Source organism: Eubalaena glacialis, chromosome 16, assembly GCF_028564815.1.
Source record: "Eubalaena glacialis isolate mEubGla1 chromosome 16, mEubGla1.1.hap2.+ XY, whole genome shotgun sequence".
NCBI lineage: Eukaryota > Metazoa > Chordata > Mammalia > Artiodactyla > Balaenidae > Eubalaena > Eubalaena glacialis.
The window spans coordinates 69,067,785-69,086,593 of record NC_083731.1 but is presented as its reverse complement, the minus strand read 5'-3'; the positions used below and the strand labels follow the sequence as shown (position 1 = coordinate 69,086,593).

The 18,809-nt window shown below is 47.4% G+C and overlaps 1 protein-coding gene across 1 annotated transcript in view; it reads left to right on the top strand.

Annotated features, from left to right (window-relative positions):
* The window catches only part of SIAH3 (siah E3 ubiquitin protein ligase family member 3), a 71,799-nt gene extending 54,899 nt beyond the window's left edge, over positions 1-16,900 (top strand). Inside the window, exon 2 of the mRNA XM_061171153.1 lies at positions 16,229-16,900. Within this exon, the coding sequence (XP_061027136.1) occupies positions 16,229-16,900 (672 nt within the window). The remainder of the gene's footprint in view (positions 1-16,228) is intronic.
* Positions 16,901-18,809: the final 1,909 nt, after the last annotated feature.

The following is an 18,809-nucleotide window of genomic DNA, read 5'->3' as shown; positions in this document are numbered from 1 at the left end:
AGCTTCAGCTGCCGTTCCCCATGGCTCGCGTTACCGCCTGAACTACCCCGCACACCCACCATCGGTGGAAAAATTGTCTTCCACGAAACCGGTCCCTGGTGCCAAAAAGGTTGGGGACTGCTGCTATAGGAGATTTATACAAGTGCAGGGCACGTGCCGTCCCTTCTACAACATCCCCTGAGAGCATTGGGAATGGCAGAGAAATAGGAAGCCATCCCAACCTCCTGGGGTGACCCCAGAGGGGACCCGCGCTGCAGGTGCTGTTCAGGCTGTTGCCATCCTAGCCTGCAGAGGGCCGAGCCAGAGCCTGGGGACCATCTCCTTCCCCTTGGGCCAGCTGGAGAGTTTGGGACCCTTGTAGAAAGTGACCACCCTCCAATGGGGGAAACGGGACCAAAACAGGACCAATGTTGAAATGCAGCCACGGTGAAGTCTGTAAAGAAATACACCTCTGGGGACAATTCCAATTGCCTTGAAGTACATTGGGCTAATTATCTTTGCGGACACGAATAAATGTGTTCCTTAGAGATGCACGGTGACTGTCGTAACTCAAAGATGAATATTGGATGAATGAGTTATTAGGGACTGGCCAGACTGCTAACCTCCCAAGCCCAGGGGGCAGCAATTCTCCTTTCTGCCTTCCCATGTCTTCCCCCTTAAGCCTAACTAAGATTTGCATTAAATATGTACGCAGCTACTGGGAGAGCTTTAGAGTCAATAAGACACTGGCCCCCATCTCGCTTAAGGGGATTGACTTGGAGCCATCAGCAGGGGTGGGGAGAGCCTCGCTGCAGAGACAGGAGGAGACATTTACTCAGCCAGGCCTCAGCCCGCAGCCAGGGGTTAGTCTCCTCTAATCCTTGGTCCTGCTGTGGTATTAGTTTCAGTCCTTAGCCCCCAGTCTAGTCTCAGGGAACAGCCTTCTGCCCCGAGGACCAAAGGGCTAGGCTTGCCAAACTCCAGGCACAGCTGTGAACACCTTCAATCCTTTCCTCTGGTTTCCAGTCTCCCTGGGAGTGTCAGCCAGACCCCATCTTTTAAGAGCAAGGATCTCTAACTCTCCCTGGATACTCAGAGCCTGTCCCTGTTGTGACTCCCAGCCCCATCCTCTGATCGCCCTAGTTATTAGCATCCCAGGCAACCAGATCACTAGAGGATCAAATGAACACATGGGAACATGAAAGAAAAGGTTTTCTGGGTTCTGCCTTAAGCCCCGTGCAATCCGCCCATTTAACAGTGACCTGGAGACAAGAGCCATCCACACACACTCTCCCACTCTCTTTCTTTTTTGTTTGTTGTTTGGTTTTTGTTCTTTCACGTATAGCGTGCAGTGAAGTACACAATCTCTAGTATATATCCCGACAGATTTTTACATATATATGCATCCAACTAACCACCACCTGGGTCAAAAGTTAAAATATTTCCATGCCCCCCCCACTCCAGAGGTTCCCTCATGTCCCTTCCTAGTCAATATGCTCCCACACAAAGGCCCCACTGTTCAAACCTGTCACCATAGGTCAGTTATGCATGTTTTTGAACTTCATACACATAGAATCATTAAGTATGTGCTCTTCTGTGTCTAGCTTTTCTTAATCAACATGTTTTTGAAATATATCCGTATGTGTAGCAGTCTTTCATTGTCTTGTGATAGCTGGGTAGCATTCCATTGTGGGAATATACTACAGTGTATCCACTGAAAGGACATTTAGGTGGTTTTTAGACTTCTGGCTACTATGAATTAATCCTTCTATAAATATCCACGTGTATGTTTTTTGATCACACAATGCTCACTTCTGTCAGGGGCTGAATGTAACCAAGATGGGTCTGAGATTTTACTCAATTTACAGGCTCACAAAGTAGCCTGCCCATTTCATGGATGCTGGCAGAAGACACAACACTCCTGGTCAGAGATGAAGGGCCGTTTCTCACCCACAGCAAGAGCAGCAGCCAGAGTATTTGCATTTTTGCACCAGTTCTTTGAGACCCAATCCCTAAAGGGTAATTAATGCCGAGAGGGCCACATGATGCCCACACACACAGTAGGGTGTATTACAAATGCTTGGGGAACCCAAATTTTTTTATAATGGCCAGTAAGCATGCCTGCCTTTAGTTCTGGAGGGAGATACAATATCTGTGTCCCAAGACTGTAAGCAAATCTGCCTTTTGCTAGGGAGACACTATCTCTGTATCTCAAGGCTGTTCAGTATACAAACATCCTTGAAAACATAGTCTGGAACAAAGGACATTCAATGCCTTGCTTACAAGGTGTACAGAAATCCAAGAGCCCAACAGAGAATTGTTTCCCAACAGGTAAATGCCCAGGAGTGGAACTGCTGAGTCAAAGGGGCTGGCCTATATTTAGTTTTAGCAGATGCTGCCAAAAAAAGGGTCCCAAAGTGATTGTACCAATTTACACTCCTATTAGCAGTGTCTGAGGTTTCAACTGCTCCAACACCTGGTATTGTTGATCTGTTTCATTTAAGCCAAACAGCCATACTGATCTGTTTCACTACGGCCATGCCTTTGTTTTTTCAGGAACTCTTCCACATGGCAGATGTTTAGATGTTATTTATAATGGTGGTTCAGATCAACATGAACATTATTGCCTTTACTAAATTTTCATTTGTCAACTATATATTAACAGCCATATGCCAGGTGAGCAGTGGGCAGTGTAGATATGAGGCTCTGGGAAGCAGACACACAGGGCAAACTTCTCTCAGGAAACACATTTTAAAGACATAGAAAGTAGGATGTGGTTCCTAAGCAGGGGGAGCTGGTCTTAGGGGAAGCACTGCTGTTCAGGCCCGGCCACCATGAGGGGCCGGAGGAGACACGCTTGCTCAGAGGAGGAGAAAGGGGTGTGATGGCGGGAACACGGAAGGGCCAATGACCAGACCTGCTCATAGGATCGCCTGAACTTTCTAGCGGGGCTGCACTGACCAGAATGCTAGTAGATGATGATGACAATGATGATGATGAAGATAACAGTAATCAGTTATTGAGTACCCCCTATGTTCCAGGCACTAAGCTAGGCTCCTTACATGTATTAAATTACTCTGTACATTGCAGCCAGCATCCACTGGCCGGTGATGGGATGAAAAGATTTAGTAAAAGGCTTTCTGCTAGTGAAAACACTGGTCTTGGATGAGAGCTGTCAGGGAGGTTTAAGAGAGATTTGGAAGGGCTTTGGTGTTTTTATGATTCCATCCGATTCAGTTACGTGTCTAGAAATTATGTAGGGTGAATTTCCTTAGCTTACATCTCGATTAGCTAGCTATTCGATAACAATAATAACAATAGTGATGATGGTGATAATGATAATAGTAATAATATCTTCTTACTCTGGGCTAGGCATGATACAACGTACTTTGTATTTCATACAGTCCTTACTTCAACCCTATGAGATATTACAATTCCCATTTTACAGAGGAAGAAACAAGTATGGAGAGGTTAATTAATGAGTCCATGGTCTCACAGCTTTTAGTAGCAAAGCCAGGATTCATACCCCAGTGGGTCTGACTTCAAAAATGTTTTCTTTCTACTCTGCAGCACTGTCTTTCCATCTATCCTTGGTCAAATGACACGCTTCTTATTTTAGGGACAGGCTTATAGGAAGGCCTAATTTGCTAAGGATGATTATTGGGAATTAAGCCTGCCGTTGGAAGATGGATTTGTGTGTGTGTGAAATGACCTGGTTCTCTGCTCTAGATTTGTGCAGCTCTGGTTTTAGTGCATGGATACTAAGTTGACAATCATCCTGGGAAGGACTGCTACATCCACGCCTGGGGGTAGACACGGCGTTTCCTGACAGTGAGGCCATTCCCAGTCCCAACCATCCTCAGGCAAGTCCTCAGGGAGGAAACCAGAATTCTGAGCAGAGGTCCTAAGCAGACAGAGAGGGACCCTCTGCTTCTTTCACAGCCTTGTCATCTTGGGCCTAGAAGATTTAGAGGAATACAGGTGTGTAGGCATGAGTTGGTCAGCGCTGGGAGATTTGGAGACAGACTGGGAACCAGGATGGGACAGGCTTGAACGTCCTAGAGGCCAGGCCTCATATTTACACAGTAAGCTAGGCCTGATCGCAAGCACTGGTCCAGGGTCAAAGTCTGGTCAGAGTGAGCTCAGCTTTGTTTTTGCTGCATTTTACTTTGAATCTGCAAATCAGCAGCTCAAAGATACACCCAGGGTCAGGGACACACGTGAGTGAACACTGCTCTCCAGTGCCGCCCTAGTTCCCTACAGACACCAGAAGTTCATGGTCTCAGCAGCCACAGGCCATGAGAAATTTGCCAGGTCAGAGTGGACAAAACTCTGATGGGGAGACCTGGGGGCAGGGGGTGGAGGGAGTGGGGAACGGGGAGAGTCCCTGTCATATCAACATCCCAGTGACACGTGCACATTACCCAGCTTCTCTAAGATGGAAAAGTTTAAGATCCAAAGGAATTTATCCATTCATTCAAAAACAAAAAAACCTATTGAGCTCTTTAGGTATCAGATAATGTTCTAGAGATACAACGGTGAACACAACCAAATTCCTAGTCCCAAGAAATATACATTGCAGTAGGGAAGACAGACGGTACACAAATAAATATATGACCTACAGTATATATACTATAATATAATGTTATAATTGTATAGAACTGATAAATACTAGGAAGTGAAATAAAGCAGAGTAAGGGGATTGAGAGGGTTTCTTTAATAGATAAGTGAAGGACAGCCTCAGAGTAGAGGTAGTTGTGGAGCAGAGATGTGAATAAAGTGCGAGAGCGAGCCATGTGGGTAGCTGGTATTGTTCCAAGTAAAGGGAATAGACAGTGCAAAGGCCCTGTGGCAAATGTGTAGACAGTGTGTTCAAAGAACAGCAAGAGGCCAATGTGCTTAGAGCAGAGTAGCAAAGGGATGCAGGGGAAAAAAGATGAGGCAGAGAGTTAGCTGGGGGTCAGAGGATGTTGGTTCTTTTTTTTTTTTTTTTAATTGAAGTATAGTTGACTTACAATGTTGTGTTTGTTTCAGGTGTATATCAAAGTGATTCAGCAACGTGATTCAGTTATACATATAAGAATATATATATATATTCGTTTTCAGATTCTTTTCCATTATAGGTTATTACAAGTATTGACTATAGTCCCCTGTGCTATAGGTCCTTACTGTTTATCTATTTTATATATAGTAGTGTGTATCTGTTAATCCCAAACTCTTAATTTATCCCTCCTCTTCTCTTTCCCCTTTGGTAACAATAAGTTTGTTTTCTATGTCTGTGAGTCTATTTCTGTTTTGAAAATAAGTTCATTTATATCACTTTTTTGGATTCCACATATATGTGATATGATATTTTTCTCTGACTTACTTCACTTAGTATGATAATCTCTAGGTCCATCTATGTTGCTGCAAATGGTATTATTTCGTTCTTTTTTTTATGACTAATATTCCATTGGGTATATATACCAAATCTTCTTTATCCATTCATCTGTTGATAGACATGTAGGTTGCTTCCTTGTCTTGGCTATTGTAGACAATGATGCTATGAACATTGGGGTGCATATATCTTTTTGAATTAGAGTTTTCGTCTTTTCTGGATATATGCCCAGGAGTGGGATTGCTGGATCATATGGTAGCTCTATTTTTAGTTTTTTAAGGAACCTCTGTACCGTTCTCCATAGTGGCTACACCAATTTATATTCCCACTAACAGTGTAGGAGGCTTCCCTTTTCTCCACACCCTCTCCAGCATTTATTATTTGTAGACTTTTTGAGGATGGCCATTCTGACCGGTGTAAGGTGATACTTCATTGTAGTTTTGATTTGCATTTCTCCAATAATTAGTGATGTTGAGCATCTTTTCATGTGCCTATTGGCCATCTGTATGTCTTCTAGAGTATGTTGGTTCTTGATGGCGTGGATAGGGAGTTTGTGTTTCATTCTGATACTGATGGAAAACTATTAAAAGATTTTGTGAGAAAAGTTACAGTCTGTATGAGGCCAAGAATGGATGCAGGAAGACTTGTGTATTCATTTCTTAGGGTTGCCATACAAAACCACAAACTGGGTGGCTCAAAATAACAGAAATTTATTTTCACACAGTTTTAGAGGCCAAAATGGTAAAAAATCAAGTTGTCAGCAGGGCCATGCTCCCTCTGAAGGCTTGAGGAGAGAACCCTTCCTTGCTTCTGGTTCTGGTGGCGCCAGGCATTCCCTGGCTGTGGCAGCATCATTCCAACCTCCACCTCCATCTTCACATGGTCTTCTCGTCTGTGTCTGTGTCTTCTCCTCTTCTGTCTCTTCTAAGAACACTTGTCATTGGATTTGGGGCCTACCTGGATAATCCAGGGTGATCTCATCTTGAAATCCTTAATTTATCTAGATCTACAGAGACCGTTTTCTCAAATAAAGTCACATTCTCAGTTCCAGGGGTTACAATGTGGACACCTTTTGGAGGCCACCTTTCAACCCACTACATCTAGTCAGGAGGCTATCATAGTAGCCCAGAAAGGCAGTAAGGGTGACTTGCCTTAGAGTGGTGGCAGCCAGATGGTGAGAAGTGGTTGGATTGTATTAGGGTGACAGCTCAATGGAGAGGATTCACTTGTTCATCATCTCCACAAATATTTCTCGGGTTCCTACCATGTTCTAAGCACTGCCGGCACTGAGGATACATCACGGAAGAAACAGATGCAACACTCAACCACCTGAGCTCACATCACGGTCCAGCAGCAAAACACATAAGTGTGCTATGTGTCATAAAGGAACACGCAACAGACAGAGCTGCCCTAGTCAGTACAGAACACTGGAGGAATACAACTTAGCCAGGTCAAAGGGTACCCCGGGGGCGGGAGATGGGGAGGGTTGAGAGCCCTGGTGGAGAGAGTTGAATTTGTGGAGTTCCTGGTCACAATGTCTTTAAAGAACCAGACAAACAAGGGTGGCATGTGGCCTTGGGGCAGCCTGGCCATCAGAATGTCTCAGACCACCCAGGACATACCGCTGTCCACTCGTAGCCTGCGAACACATCTGCTTCTGAAGTTTGCATTTGCACGTGTAACCATTTTAGCAACCCACCCCCTCCCTAACTTTATGGCCCCGGATCCTACCATAGCGACACCAGGTACATGAGCAAAATTGTTGCCCACAACCCGAGGTTATCCAGATCAGGTGAGACTGTTCCCAGCATGCTACGTACGCCACCCTTGAGTCACCCCCAGGGGCCTAAAGTAATCCTACCCAGATCCCTGCAGTTAATGGGTCTTCAGGTAATTAAATCCTAACCTTTAAATTGCTCATACAGGCCCTGGGTTTCTACTTGCCAGTTGCAGATATAAAAGTCTGACTACTCAAAAAGTTGCTTTTAAGGAAAGGTCTTTCAACTGCAAGATTCATAAAACTCATTAGCATGCTCAAAACCTCGCAGATAAAAGGCAGAGTCAAAGAATAAATGGAAATGGAGCAGGATTCCTCTGCTGTGTGGTCTGACTGCAGGCCTGTCCCTAACATTTGCAGGGCTCAAGGCAAAAGTGAAGGCGGAGGCCCACACACTGCATGTCTAAACACTTAAAAGATCAAGGTAAGAGACTCTTAAAATGTGGCGTACCCTCCTCCTTTAATAATTACCCCTTCATAACGATCTGGATGGCCACAGCCCCCAGTCCACAACCTGTCTCACTTTCTTCCTAATGAGGCTTCATCCTGCACTGAAATGAGTCCCAGGCAAAGGCAAGTGGACACCCTAGCCCACACATCCAAGCCCCAAATAGTCCCCCATGGGTCACACCTCATGTCTAATGGTCCGCCTTCTGGATGATGGATGCCAGAAATAGCACAGGCTCCCGGAAGCTGACTCAGAGCCATTGGGTAGGGAATTCCAGGATCCCAGTTATCTGGAGTATGGTCTGGAAGGGTCAGTTCAGGGCACTGGGTGGGCACAACCCATTAGTCTCCCCATCTTATGGGGAAGGGGAAAACTGGGGGAGGGCCCATAATCTTTGGTTGGATTGAAGTTACTTCCTGCTGATTGTTAACAGAAACTGGAAGTATGGGGGCATCCAACCTTTAGTTAGGTCACTGGTCCTGCTGAAGTGCCAGAGGGGAAAGCGGGTCTAGATCAATCTAAGAAGGTTAGATTAAGACAATCTAAGACAGTCTGCTGGATCCAGGGTTGATCCAGCAGACTATCCTTCCCAAACAAATTGTAAGAAACAATCTGCTATTGATAAAGGGAATGCCTAAGACTCCGAATAATCTCTATACAAAGTAAAAGCAAAGAAAGTACCTCACTGGCATGAGAAGTTCCTTCTTCGAGGCTGTTATTTTACTTCCCATGATGGCAGCTGGGTACATATCAGTGTCCTGCTCCTGGTCAGGTCCCATTGTCCCATCACTGTCGAGTTCTGGGTGAGAAGCCACCAGGAGACCTGCTTGATAAGCCAACAGCTATGGACTCACGTGCACGTGTGCACACATACACATACACACACCACACCACACATATTTCTACAGGAAGGAAGGGTAGAGAACAGAGCCTCTGACTGAAGACAAGCAGCCTTTCCATGGATATAGTGCAGGACACGGTTCCATTTATGAATCATTCATTCATTCATTCAAGCAACAAATACTCAGGGAGAGTCTAGTAGATGCCAGACACTGCACAGTGCTGGCATTGCCCATCACAGGGCTAGGCACTGGGCAAACTAAACCCTGTCTCTGCCCTCTGACTTCCAACCTAGCTAAGAAGAGAAAGCCACGCACTAGTGATTTTCAAAACGAGTTGAAATAAAAAATGAATTGTACGGACAGATCTTGACCACTGCTTGACTTCGCAGGTCAGGGAGGGAGGCAGAATCCCCGTCTTACAGGGGCTGATGGTCTCAAAGTGACAATACCAGTTGGGACCATGATGGAGGCACGCTGGGCGGCCATGGGCCAGGATCTAGGAACTAAAGAAAGGCCTGGGGTGCTTGAGGACTGAGTCATATTTTTTGTTTTCACAATGTCGTCCACACATTTCTTCCCAGCCTCTCACACAGCCAGGGTCTGAATTTATAAGACGACCAGCTCAGTCATGAGCCTTTTGAGACCATAGGACCAGTGCCTGTGTAGACATCTGTATGAATCCCTTTCATTGTTTTTCACCCATGGACCTTGGTTTCTAAAAATTTGATCCAGGCAAATTTTTATCTTCCTCTTTTCACAGTAATAACTCACTTTCCTCTTTATTATTTATGGCGTATATAGCTCAGGACTCAAGGCTTCTGTGTGTTTGCTAACAAGTGTCTCCTTGCTCAGTTTACATAATTTTGATTGCCAGTGAGGAAAGTTTGTATGCAGTGATCTACCAGGAGCAAGATTCTGATACTCTTCGAGATGGTACCAGACCATGGGGAGTCCTTGACTCAGTGGCCAGAGTCAGGAATAGTCAGGGAACAAGCTCCCGGGCTCTCCCTAAAGTGCGGAATTCCTCTGAAGTGTTTTAAACAATCTTCGTAGCTTGAAAACCAGGAATTTCATCAAGGAGAGTTCATTTCTACCATCTACTATGCTGATTAACAAACTACTAATTTCACCAATGGAAACCTCTGTGGAAATGTTAATTAGCAGCATCTGGTGTGGGTCAGAAATATGGATACTAATTGAAGCAATTGTAGTCGTTATCTCTGGAGTGTGGCCTTTAGGATAAAATGTTAGGTGATCACCTTGAAGTGAGAATTCCTGATCAGGGAATTGACAGCCCCTGGAGTGTAGGTTAAAAATGTACACATTCCTATCACATTCTCTCTATGAAAGCATTTTAAAGAAAATTACAGACATTATCATGCTCCCCACACGAAGCTCTCATTCATTCTGTGTTCTAAGTATAACTGTCTGGGGGGAAAGGAGCAAGAGACACATCTTCTAAGGAAGACAGTCTATCCCAGGCAATAAAAGCCCCGTTGTTTCCTATCTCCGTGTAACTTATTTCTCAGCTGTTTGCTGGAAGCTTTCCAGAGTCCTCCTGGGTTTCGTGTGCACACGCACAGTCATGCTAGGTTTTGCGGAAGAGGGGTGGAGAGGTGGGCGTCCCAGGAAAATGGAATGCAGAACACTAAACCTTCAGCTTTGACCGTCCTTCCGAGAAACGGAGGAGATTTTTAAAGACTACAGAGTGGGACCTGGAGCAGGTACAGATACTCTCCCTTCTCTTCAGACCTGATTCCCAACTAGGTTCCAGCCTCCCTTTTTCTTTTTTTTTTTTAACATCTTTATTGGAGTATAATTGCTTTACAATGGTGTGTTAGTTTGTGCTTTTTAACAAAGTGAATCAGCTATACATATACATATATCCCTATATCTCCTCCCTCTTGCATCTCCCTCCCTCCCACCCTCTCTATCCCACCCCTCTAGGTGGTCACAAAGCACCGAGCTGATCTCCCTGTGCTATGCAGCTGCTTCCCACTAGCTATCTATTTTACATTTGGTAGTGTATATATGTCCGTGCCACTCTCTCACTTTGTCCCAGCTTACCCTTCCCACTTCCCGTGGCCTCAAGTCCATTCTCTATGTCTGTGTCTTTATTCCTGTCCTGCCCCTAGGTTCTTCAAAACCTTTTTTTTTAGATTCCATATATATGTGTTAGCATATGGTATTTGTTTTTCTCTTTCTGACTTACTTCACTCTGTATGACAGTCTCTAGGTCCGTCCACCTCACTACAAATAACTCAATTTCGTTTCTTTTTATGGCTGAGCCATATTCCATTGTATATATGTGCCACATCTTCTTTATCCATTCATCTGTCTATGGACACCTAGGTTGCTTCCATGTCCTGGCTATTGTAAATAGAGCTGCAATGAACATTTTGGTACATGACTCTTCTTGAATTATGGTTTTCTCAGGGTATATGCCCAGTAGTGGGATTGCTGGGTCGTATCAGCCTCCCTTCTTTGCAGACCTGATTCCCAACTAGGTTCCAGCCTTGACTTTATCCCAATGTTCTGATACCTGCCCGGAAATGTTACTCCTCCCCGCTCTTCTCTCCTGTGTGTGAGATACATCGATAGCATCGCTGCCTTTCCCCTTCCCCCTGTACTGAAAGCTTCACTTCGTTAATTCTCACAAATAAGGGCATGAGCAAACTCAAAGCACATGCCTGTCGTTTTTTTTTTAAGCATTTTTCTTTTTGATGTGGACCATTTTTAAAGTCTTTATTGAACTTGTTACAATACTGCTTCTGTTTTATGTTTTGGTTTTTTGGCTGCAAGGCATGTGGGATCTTAGCTCCCCGACCAGGGATCGAACCCACACCCCCTGCAGTGGAAGGAGAAGTCTTAACCACTGGACCACCAGGGAAGTCCCGCACATGCCTGTCATTTGAAATTGCGTGCAAAAAATCTGCCTTCAGCTGAAATGCATTAATTAGCATGGCACGGTTCCTGGAATCAAGTGGAAGGAGAGAGTAGTCCTCCAAGTGAGCTCACTGACCAGAGGGAGCAGATGCTGGAGAAAGGGTCACGTGATTTTCCAGGGGCAGGTTTCCTCTTTGGATGCCAGGATTTGGAGGGATAGCCATTACCAACCATGGGAGTGTGGCTGATGAAATTAAGGCAGGCATTTTTAAATTCAATTACACCCTCAGTGGAAATGGTCTCACTAATGCTTGGGGAGAGAATTATACCCAGTCCATAAAGCCTAACATTTCTAAACCCAATTTTGCGAATTATTCTAAAGGTCAATTCAAGATCTCTCTTCCAAATGGGAAGTTAAATATGGCCAATGGAAGGAAGACATCCGCAGACTGGCTGAGGGGTTTATCAGCCTGTAAGAGTTTTAATTAATGTAATCACTAATGTTGCATTAACAGTTTAGGGAAGGAAAGTAATTACTCACACATCCACTGTATCAGATGGGAAGATTAGAATTCATTTTCCAAAACGATTAGCATTTTGCCAATGAAAAGAATCCCTTCTCCCTGCCAGCAGCCCTGTGACCTCGCTCACCCAAAGATCATTTAAATGAAACATATTTTGCATCAGAAGATAGAGCAGGAAGAAATAGAGAATTAAGGCTGTGTTTATTCTTAGCACCTTCTCAGGGCACAGCAAGCACAGGGGTCTCCGTGAGTTTATAATGTCTCGCTTTATTTGCATACTCATTCACTTCAGTCACTTTGGATTATACCACTGGCTGCTGTGTTACCCTGCAGCAATTAAACAACGGAAAGGCCAGTGGAAGACGAGGCCAAAAGGAAGCAAGGGGAGAGTCTGGGTGGAATGACCAAGCCTAGGGTCCAGGGGTTGGACAAGTGCCAGGACTCACTGTTGCCCCATCCTGAGTGACAGCTGGAACCGGCTATGCCGGCGGGCTTGGGCCATCATGCTGCCCGCAGGGGCTCCCTGAAGTGTGAAGCTGTGTCCCTTGGGCCCTCCTACGGACGGCCCCTGAGTGCTGGGTGTCATCTCCGTGCCAAGACTTTGGCAATAGGGCCCCACTGCTCTCCAGCCCTTCTCCTCACCATCTCTGCCAGATCCTCTAGTGACAGCCACCTGGAACTTTTCATTTCTTAAAAATCCCACGGGCTTTCAGATCCAGCTCCTTGGAACCTGTTATTCACCCCATCAGCAAACCTTTTGCCTACTTTGTTAGAGCATCACCCTTCCCGCTTCGCCCAGGGTAACTGGCACTTGGCACTGACTAGAATAGCTACGGCCGCCACTCTGCACACTCAGAGCCCCTCCGGTCCTGCATTTTTGCAGTGTGTTGTATTATCCTAATCACAGTGAGCTACTGAGACAGGACCTGGGACCGTACTCTGCTCAGTATTCTCAGCCTGTGCTGAGGCGGTGCACATGTCAGCTGGTGTATCCATTCTTGTCGAATGGCTTAATGATTGTGGGCATATATTAGCCCTCCCTGCCTCCCCGCAATCAGCCTCATCAAAGCTCAGCCTAGGAGGCCCAGACTGGTCGGATCAGCTAACATCACAAAGGAGGGAACTGAGACATTTGCATACAGGTGGACATTCCCTCTTCACATGTGCTCCTCACTGGTGAAGCACCATTTCCAACGGGGGCTGACCCTCACTGAGTGCACCTCCTGGGCTTCCGTCTGGTATGTCTCTGATTGCGTTCAGCCAATGGGGGGCACTGGCAGGAGATTGGAGTCGGGGAAGAAAGGGAGGTCGAGGTGTTTCTTCCTCATGCCCTCCTTACTCTGATTTCACATCTCTGATACTAGCTGCACAGAACAGGATGGAGAAGATGGAAGATGGATCTGGAGAAGGGCAGAGAATAACTAGCCCAGAGGCCATTTCTGAGATAGGAATTTCAGGACATTCCGTCATCATGCATCGGCATTGGACAGGAGGCCCCAGCCAAGTGCTATGTTGGGGTCTCCAGACCCTGCTGGTGGCCTGTGTTCAGCCCAGAGTGCTGCCCAGGTGTGAGGGTCAGCTGACCAGGACCAAGGCAGGCAGCCATGGACTGAGGGGGAAGGCCACCGAAACGCTTCATCCCAAGCCGTATCCAAATGGGAATGCCATACTGATGTAATACTTGATGTGGTTATTAAAGCTGTTTGACAGGCACTGTTTCACTTGATCCCCTAACAACCCTATGAAATAAATATTTTGCTGATGGGGCAACTGACTTAATCAAGGCTGCCGGACAAGTAAACAGTGGAACAGACCAAAGTTGCCCAACATCCAGCTGGTGATCTTCCCAGGCTATGATCTATATCACCTTTAACTGATCTGGGCTCCATTCCCACCTGCACCCTTATAAGCTGTGTGACCCTGGGCAAGTGACTCAACCTCTCTGTGTCAGTTTCTTCATCTAGAACACATGTTTCTCTCGTGACTGCTGTGACCTAGATGAGGGTGGGGGGCTTCTCAGAGGCTGGGAGAGGGGACAGCGTTTGGGGCTTTCCATGAGAAGCCAACACCAGGTCCTCTTGAGCAAAACAGAAGAGGCTGATCTTCTGCCGGGCCTGTTGGGAGGACCTGGGAGGGGTCCTTGCATCTGGCTGGTGGAGTGTATGAGCCTGGGCTACTTGTACAATACCAAGGGATCCTAGGAATTGGCCTCCCTCCTTCACCCATTGACTAAATGATATCAGCCACGAGCAAGCAGGTAGGAACTAAGCCAGATTTAACTTTTTTTAAAAACTAAGAAAATGGATCTTTTCTGTGAGAAATTAAATGAAATAATGACACAAAAAATATCTACTTTCCACAGCGCCTAACACTTAGTAGATGCTACATACTAGTTAATTCCCTTCCCCATATTTAACACTAAAGGCTGAGTCAGACTCACCACTAGCAGGATTCTGGAACACAGCCTTTCCATCAAGGGGAAGACACTGTCCCCTTTGGGACAGGTGGCTTGGCGGGTGTGCAGGATGGGTGACGACAGGCTGCCCAGTAGCTGCCATGCAGGAGCTACTGGAAGGGCCCTGTAGCTCACCCTCCAGGTGGGCTGGGCTCCCGGCGGGGGAGAGAGCGGGGGTGAACAACTCCAGAACAGAGCTAGTCGGGCCCCCAGTGTGTGTGTATGTGTCCCTGGGTGCTCTAAAGAAAGGGAAGCTCGCCAGGCCTCCACTCTCAGCCACTCTCTGAGCCTGGGGAGATAGAGACTGGCCGCAACAGTGGTGAGTATGAAAGACAGACCATCACCCATCACCCTGGTCCTCTACATGCTGGGAAGGAACCGAAGCGAGGAGGCAAGTGCCCAAAGGCACCCGAAGTCCAGAGGGGCTTGGAGAGCGAACCTGAGGGCAGCCCAGAGAAGGCTGCCACGTGAACGCCTCATGCCTGGAGTACCCTGAAGACCGGCCACCTCCCCTGCACAGCCCAGACCCCACAGACTAATTAAAGAAAAAAACCTCAAAGAATGCGGGAGGGAGCTGGAGGTGGGATTATTGAGGGGAGGGCAGTTGCTGTGTTCAGAGTCATGAGGCGTGAAAACGAATCCCATCTTTCACTTCCCAGCCTTGTAACCTTGGGCATGTTACTACTGAAGCCTGTTTCTTCAACTGAAAAACAGGAATCACAGTCCTCGTGCCAGGGAGGAGCCTTTTCAAAACCATAATTAATTAGATACGTACTAATGTCTGTACCACCTACATGGAGAAACGCAGTGTTTATTTTGCTCACAGCTGTATCTCTAGGGTCTGGTCATGGCAGGTGCTCCGTAAATGCTTACTGATACCTGATCAGAAAGTGTTGTCACAGCTCCTGATGTTTTGAGGGCATTGGTGGGCACGCTGTCGTGAGGAACAAAAGGTCAAGAGAGTCTCAGGGTGGAAGCTGGCTAGTGGTGAGCCCCTGGCAAGCTGTTCTGGAACAGTGAGCCTAAAGCAGGACAGAAGTGTGCCTGGTGGGGCAAAGTCCCAGGAGCCATAGCTCAGGCTCCCTTCCTGGGGACTGTGGTCCAGCTGCACACAGTCAGCTCGGGGTCCCACGGTTGCCTTACTACCCAGAAGGGCACCACAGATAGCACAACCCCTGGCAGCACTGGAAGGACAAATAGGTATTTACCAAAATTTTGTTCTAAAAATAACAGTAATGATAAAATAGAGGGGAAAAAATCCATTGAGTTCCAGTGCCTGCACAAAAATACCAACAGTATCCAAAAAGCACAAAAAAAATTGATTTCTTTGTTCTTTATGACTAATGACCATCAATGCAAGTTATTTGAAGGGGAAAACTGCCTATTTGAGTATCTAATTAAAGAATCAAAAAGGCATAAATATTGCATTTTCTTGGACTGAGTTTTCAGAATCTCAACCACCCAAGGCAACCACCATGTCCCTCATTGTTTTAAAGTTTTAGTTTTTTTAAAAAATATACTAATACATTTGGAAAATCTCTTCTTGCAGGAGGAATCTCTTGAAGGAGCTTCTATTTCCGATTGGGTAAATTTACATTCTATACTGAAATGAAATGACTTGGAGAAGACTTCAGCATCTAAATCTGGCAAAACATTCAAAACAATGAATTTTGTCTCATTAAAATATTTGTCAAAACAGATAATAACAAGTGTTGGCAAGGACGTGGAGAAACTGGAACTCTCTTAAATGGCTGATGGGGATGTAGAATGGTGCTGCCGTTTTGGAAGACAGTCTGGCAGGTCTCATTTTTTTAAGAAATAGAGCTTTCTCTACCGGTACGGGAGAGTCTGCTTTCCACATTCTGAACACCGGGGGGGAGTCTCAGCCAGGCTGAGAGACTGATCTCACCGCCACTAATGCTCTTCTCTCTCGCCTACAGTATGTGTCCGGCCGACGCGCCGTCACCCAGAGCGCCCCGGAGCCCGGCAGCTTCCCCCCTCACCTCCTCCCCCCACTCCTCCGCCACCACACCCGCCAGCCCCACCTCCGCCACCACGCCCGCCCTCACCACCCCCCGAACCAGGAGGCGGGGCTACACGCTGCCCAGGTGACGCCCTGCACGTGCCCCTTGTTCTCCTGCCAGTGGGAAGGCCACCTGGAGGTGGTGGTGCCCCACCTGCGGCAGATGCACAGAGTGGACATCCTGCAGGGCGCCGAGATCGTCTTCCTGGCCACGGACATGCACCTGCCGGCACCGGCCGACTGGATCATCATGCACTCCTGCCTCGGCCACCACTTTCTGCTGGTGCTTAGGAAACGGGAGAGGCACGCAGGGCACCCCCAGTTCTTCGCCACCATGATGCTCATCGGGACCCCCACCCAGGCCGACTGCTTCACCTATCGCCTGGAGCTCAACAGAAACCACCGGCGTCTCAAGTGGGAGGCCACCCCCCGGTCTGTCCTGGAGTGCGTGGACTCGGTGATCACTGACGGGGACTGCCTCGTCCTCAACACCTCGCTGGCCCAGCTCTTCTCCGACAACGGCAGCCTCGCCATCGGGATTGCCATCACTGCGGCGACGGAGGTCTGCTCCTCGGAAGCTGAGATGTGAAGCAGAGGCCCCGGACGGTCACGTGCAGCCACCCCTTCCCCGAGGAACTCTGCCTGGGCCCTTGGATCTCCGAAGGCCAGGACTCCAGGCTCCTTTCTATTCTTCTCCCTCCTTCTCTCCGTCCTTCCTTTCTTTTTTCATCTCAGGTACTTTGTGGTATTTGGTATTTGTCTGCCATGGGCATTATATTACGTAAACATCTTGTGATTCAAGATCTTGGTGTGAGGTTTGTCCTGATTTGTTGGCATAGTTTTATAGAACACTTTTAATCGGATTCAGTCAGAATGGTGATTTCTCGCCACCTTCTCCTTGCAATTCCCTTCTCCGCTGCTTCTAAATTGAGCAAAAGTCACCACGGTCACAAAGCAGACTCTTGGGGTTGAAAGGAGACTTAGTGTCCAAATCATTTCTTCCTTCTCTTTTTAATCTATTTCAGAGTGAGCTAACTCTGAAATGCGTGCCGACAGCAGATTAGGGAACGGGACCTGGCCAGCTCAGAGGTATGTATTTCAGACCAACTAGACACAAGTCTGCCACCTTCCCAGGAACCTCAGGGGCCACGCTGCCTGGACACAAGGAGATGGCGTCTCCTTCGAAGGCCAGGGCGCCGGGCTGAAGGCACCATCACGCCATGTGTCCTCTGGATTGATCCCGGGGCTCGGGGGAGCGGGCAGAGGTCGAACCCTCTTTTGGCAGGCTGTTATGAGCTTGCTTTCAGCCCGGGCCATCTTTTCCTGCTCCGAAATCAAAGGCCTCAAGGGTTTGGTGCTTTCTTGAAAATCTCTTTGCCCTCTGTTGAGCAAGTCATGGAAAAGGATGGGCAAGATGCAGGGGAAGAGAAGCAGCCGAAAAAGCGAAGGATAAAATTATCTCCCACCTCTGGGAGGGCGTTCTCTCCTGAGAGAGCTTTATTATCAAGTTATAAAATCCATCAGTCCTTTCCCTGGCGTGGAGCACTTATGTATCAGGCAAAGAGCCCTCTGCGCTCTTGACGGTTCATAGCCAGAACCACGATTCGGCGTCAAACACAAGGAACTTGAATGAAGGGTGCAACCAGGTCCCTCTGACCTGAAGGGCTGTCCCCATCACTCAGACACCTGAGAGGGTCCTCTTTCCTTCCCTTACTTCCAAAACGCTCCGAGGGCCCCGTTCAGCACACACACGCTATCACTGGTCAGTATTCATCCAGCGCCCCGTTGCAGTATGAATGAAGAGGCCACGAAAATCCATACTGCCTCCAGGTAGATGGCCTTCTCTTATTCGGCGGTCAGAACAATTTGCCAACCTCTTCTTGTGGAAGTCTCTCGTGTTTTTGAAGAAAGTAAGCATGTTTAGTCGACTTTGTCTCTTCTGATGGAAGCTGAATACCTATAAGCCTTCCCAGTAGGCCCTCTTCCCCCTCCTTTTTGTCATTTTTGTTCTCCCCTCAGCCAGTCCCTCGTTGCAGCAGCTGCATGGGGCCCCCAAACCCCACACGGCGCTCACTAGTGGACCTTTCGCCAAGCAGACGTTGCTCTCGGTCCTGTTCCCTCACCTGGCCATCTCGGCTGGGTCCTGGCAGGCCTCCCAGTGAGGATTTAGTTTCGGGCAGCTTTTGCCCTGACTGGCCATCAGCAATCTTTTCTCTGCCAAAAATAATTGATCCAGAAACACAACACCCTACCCCCAACAACTGGGTAATCCTGCAGCCACCTGAGCTGCCAACCCACAGCTCCAGCTCTGCAAGGGCAGGGTCAGTCGATAGAGAAGCTCCGAATGCAGCCCCCTCTAGTTACACAGTAACCGCTGGGGCCTGGGATCTGAGGTTGTGTTCTCTAAGAGCCCTAAGGAGACCAGTAAACATCGTGTCACTGATTGAGGCAAACGCCAGGTGTGCAGTCCCAAGGAAAGAGTTGTAAGCTCCTTTCTC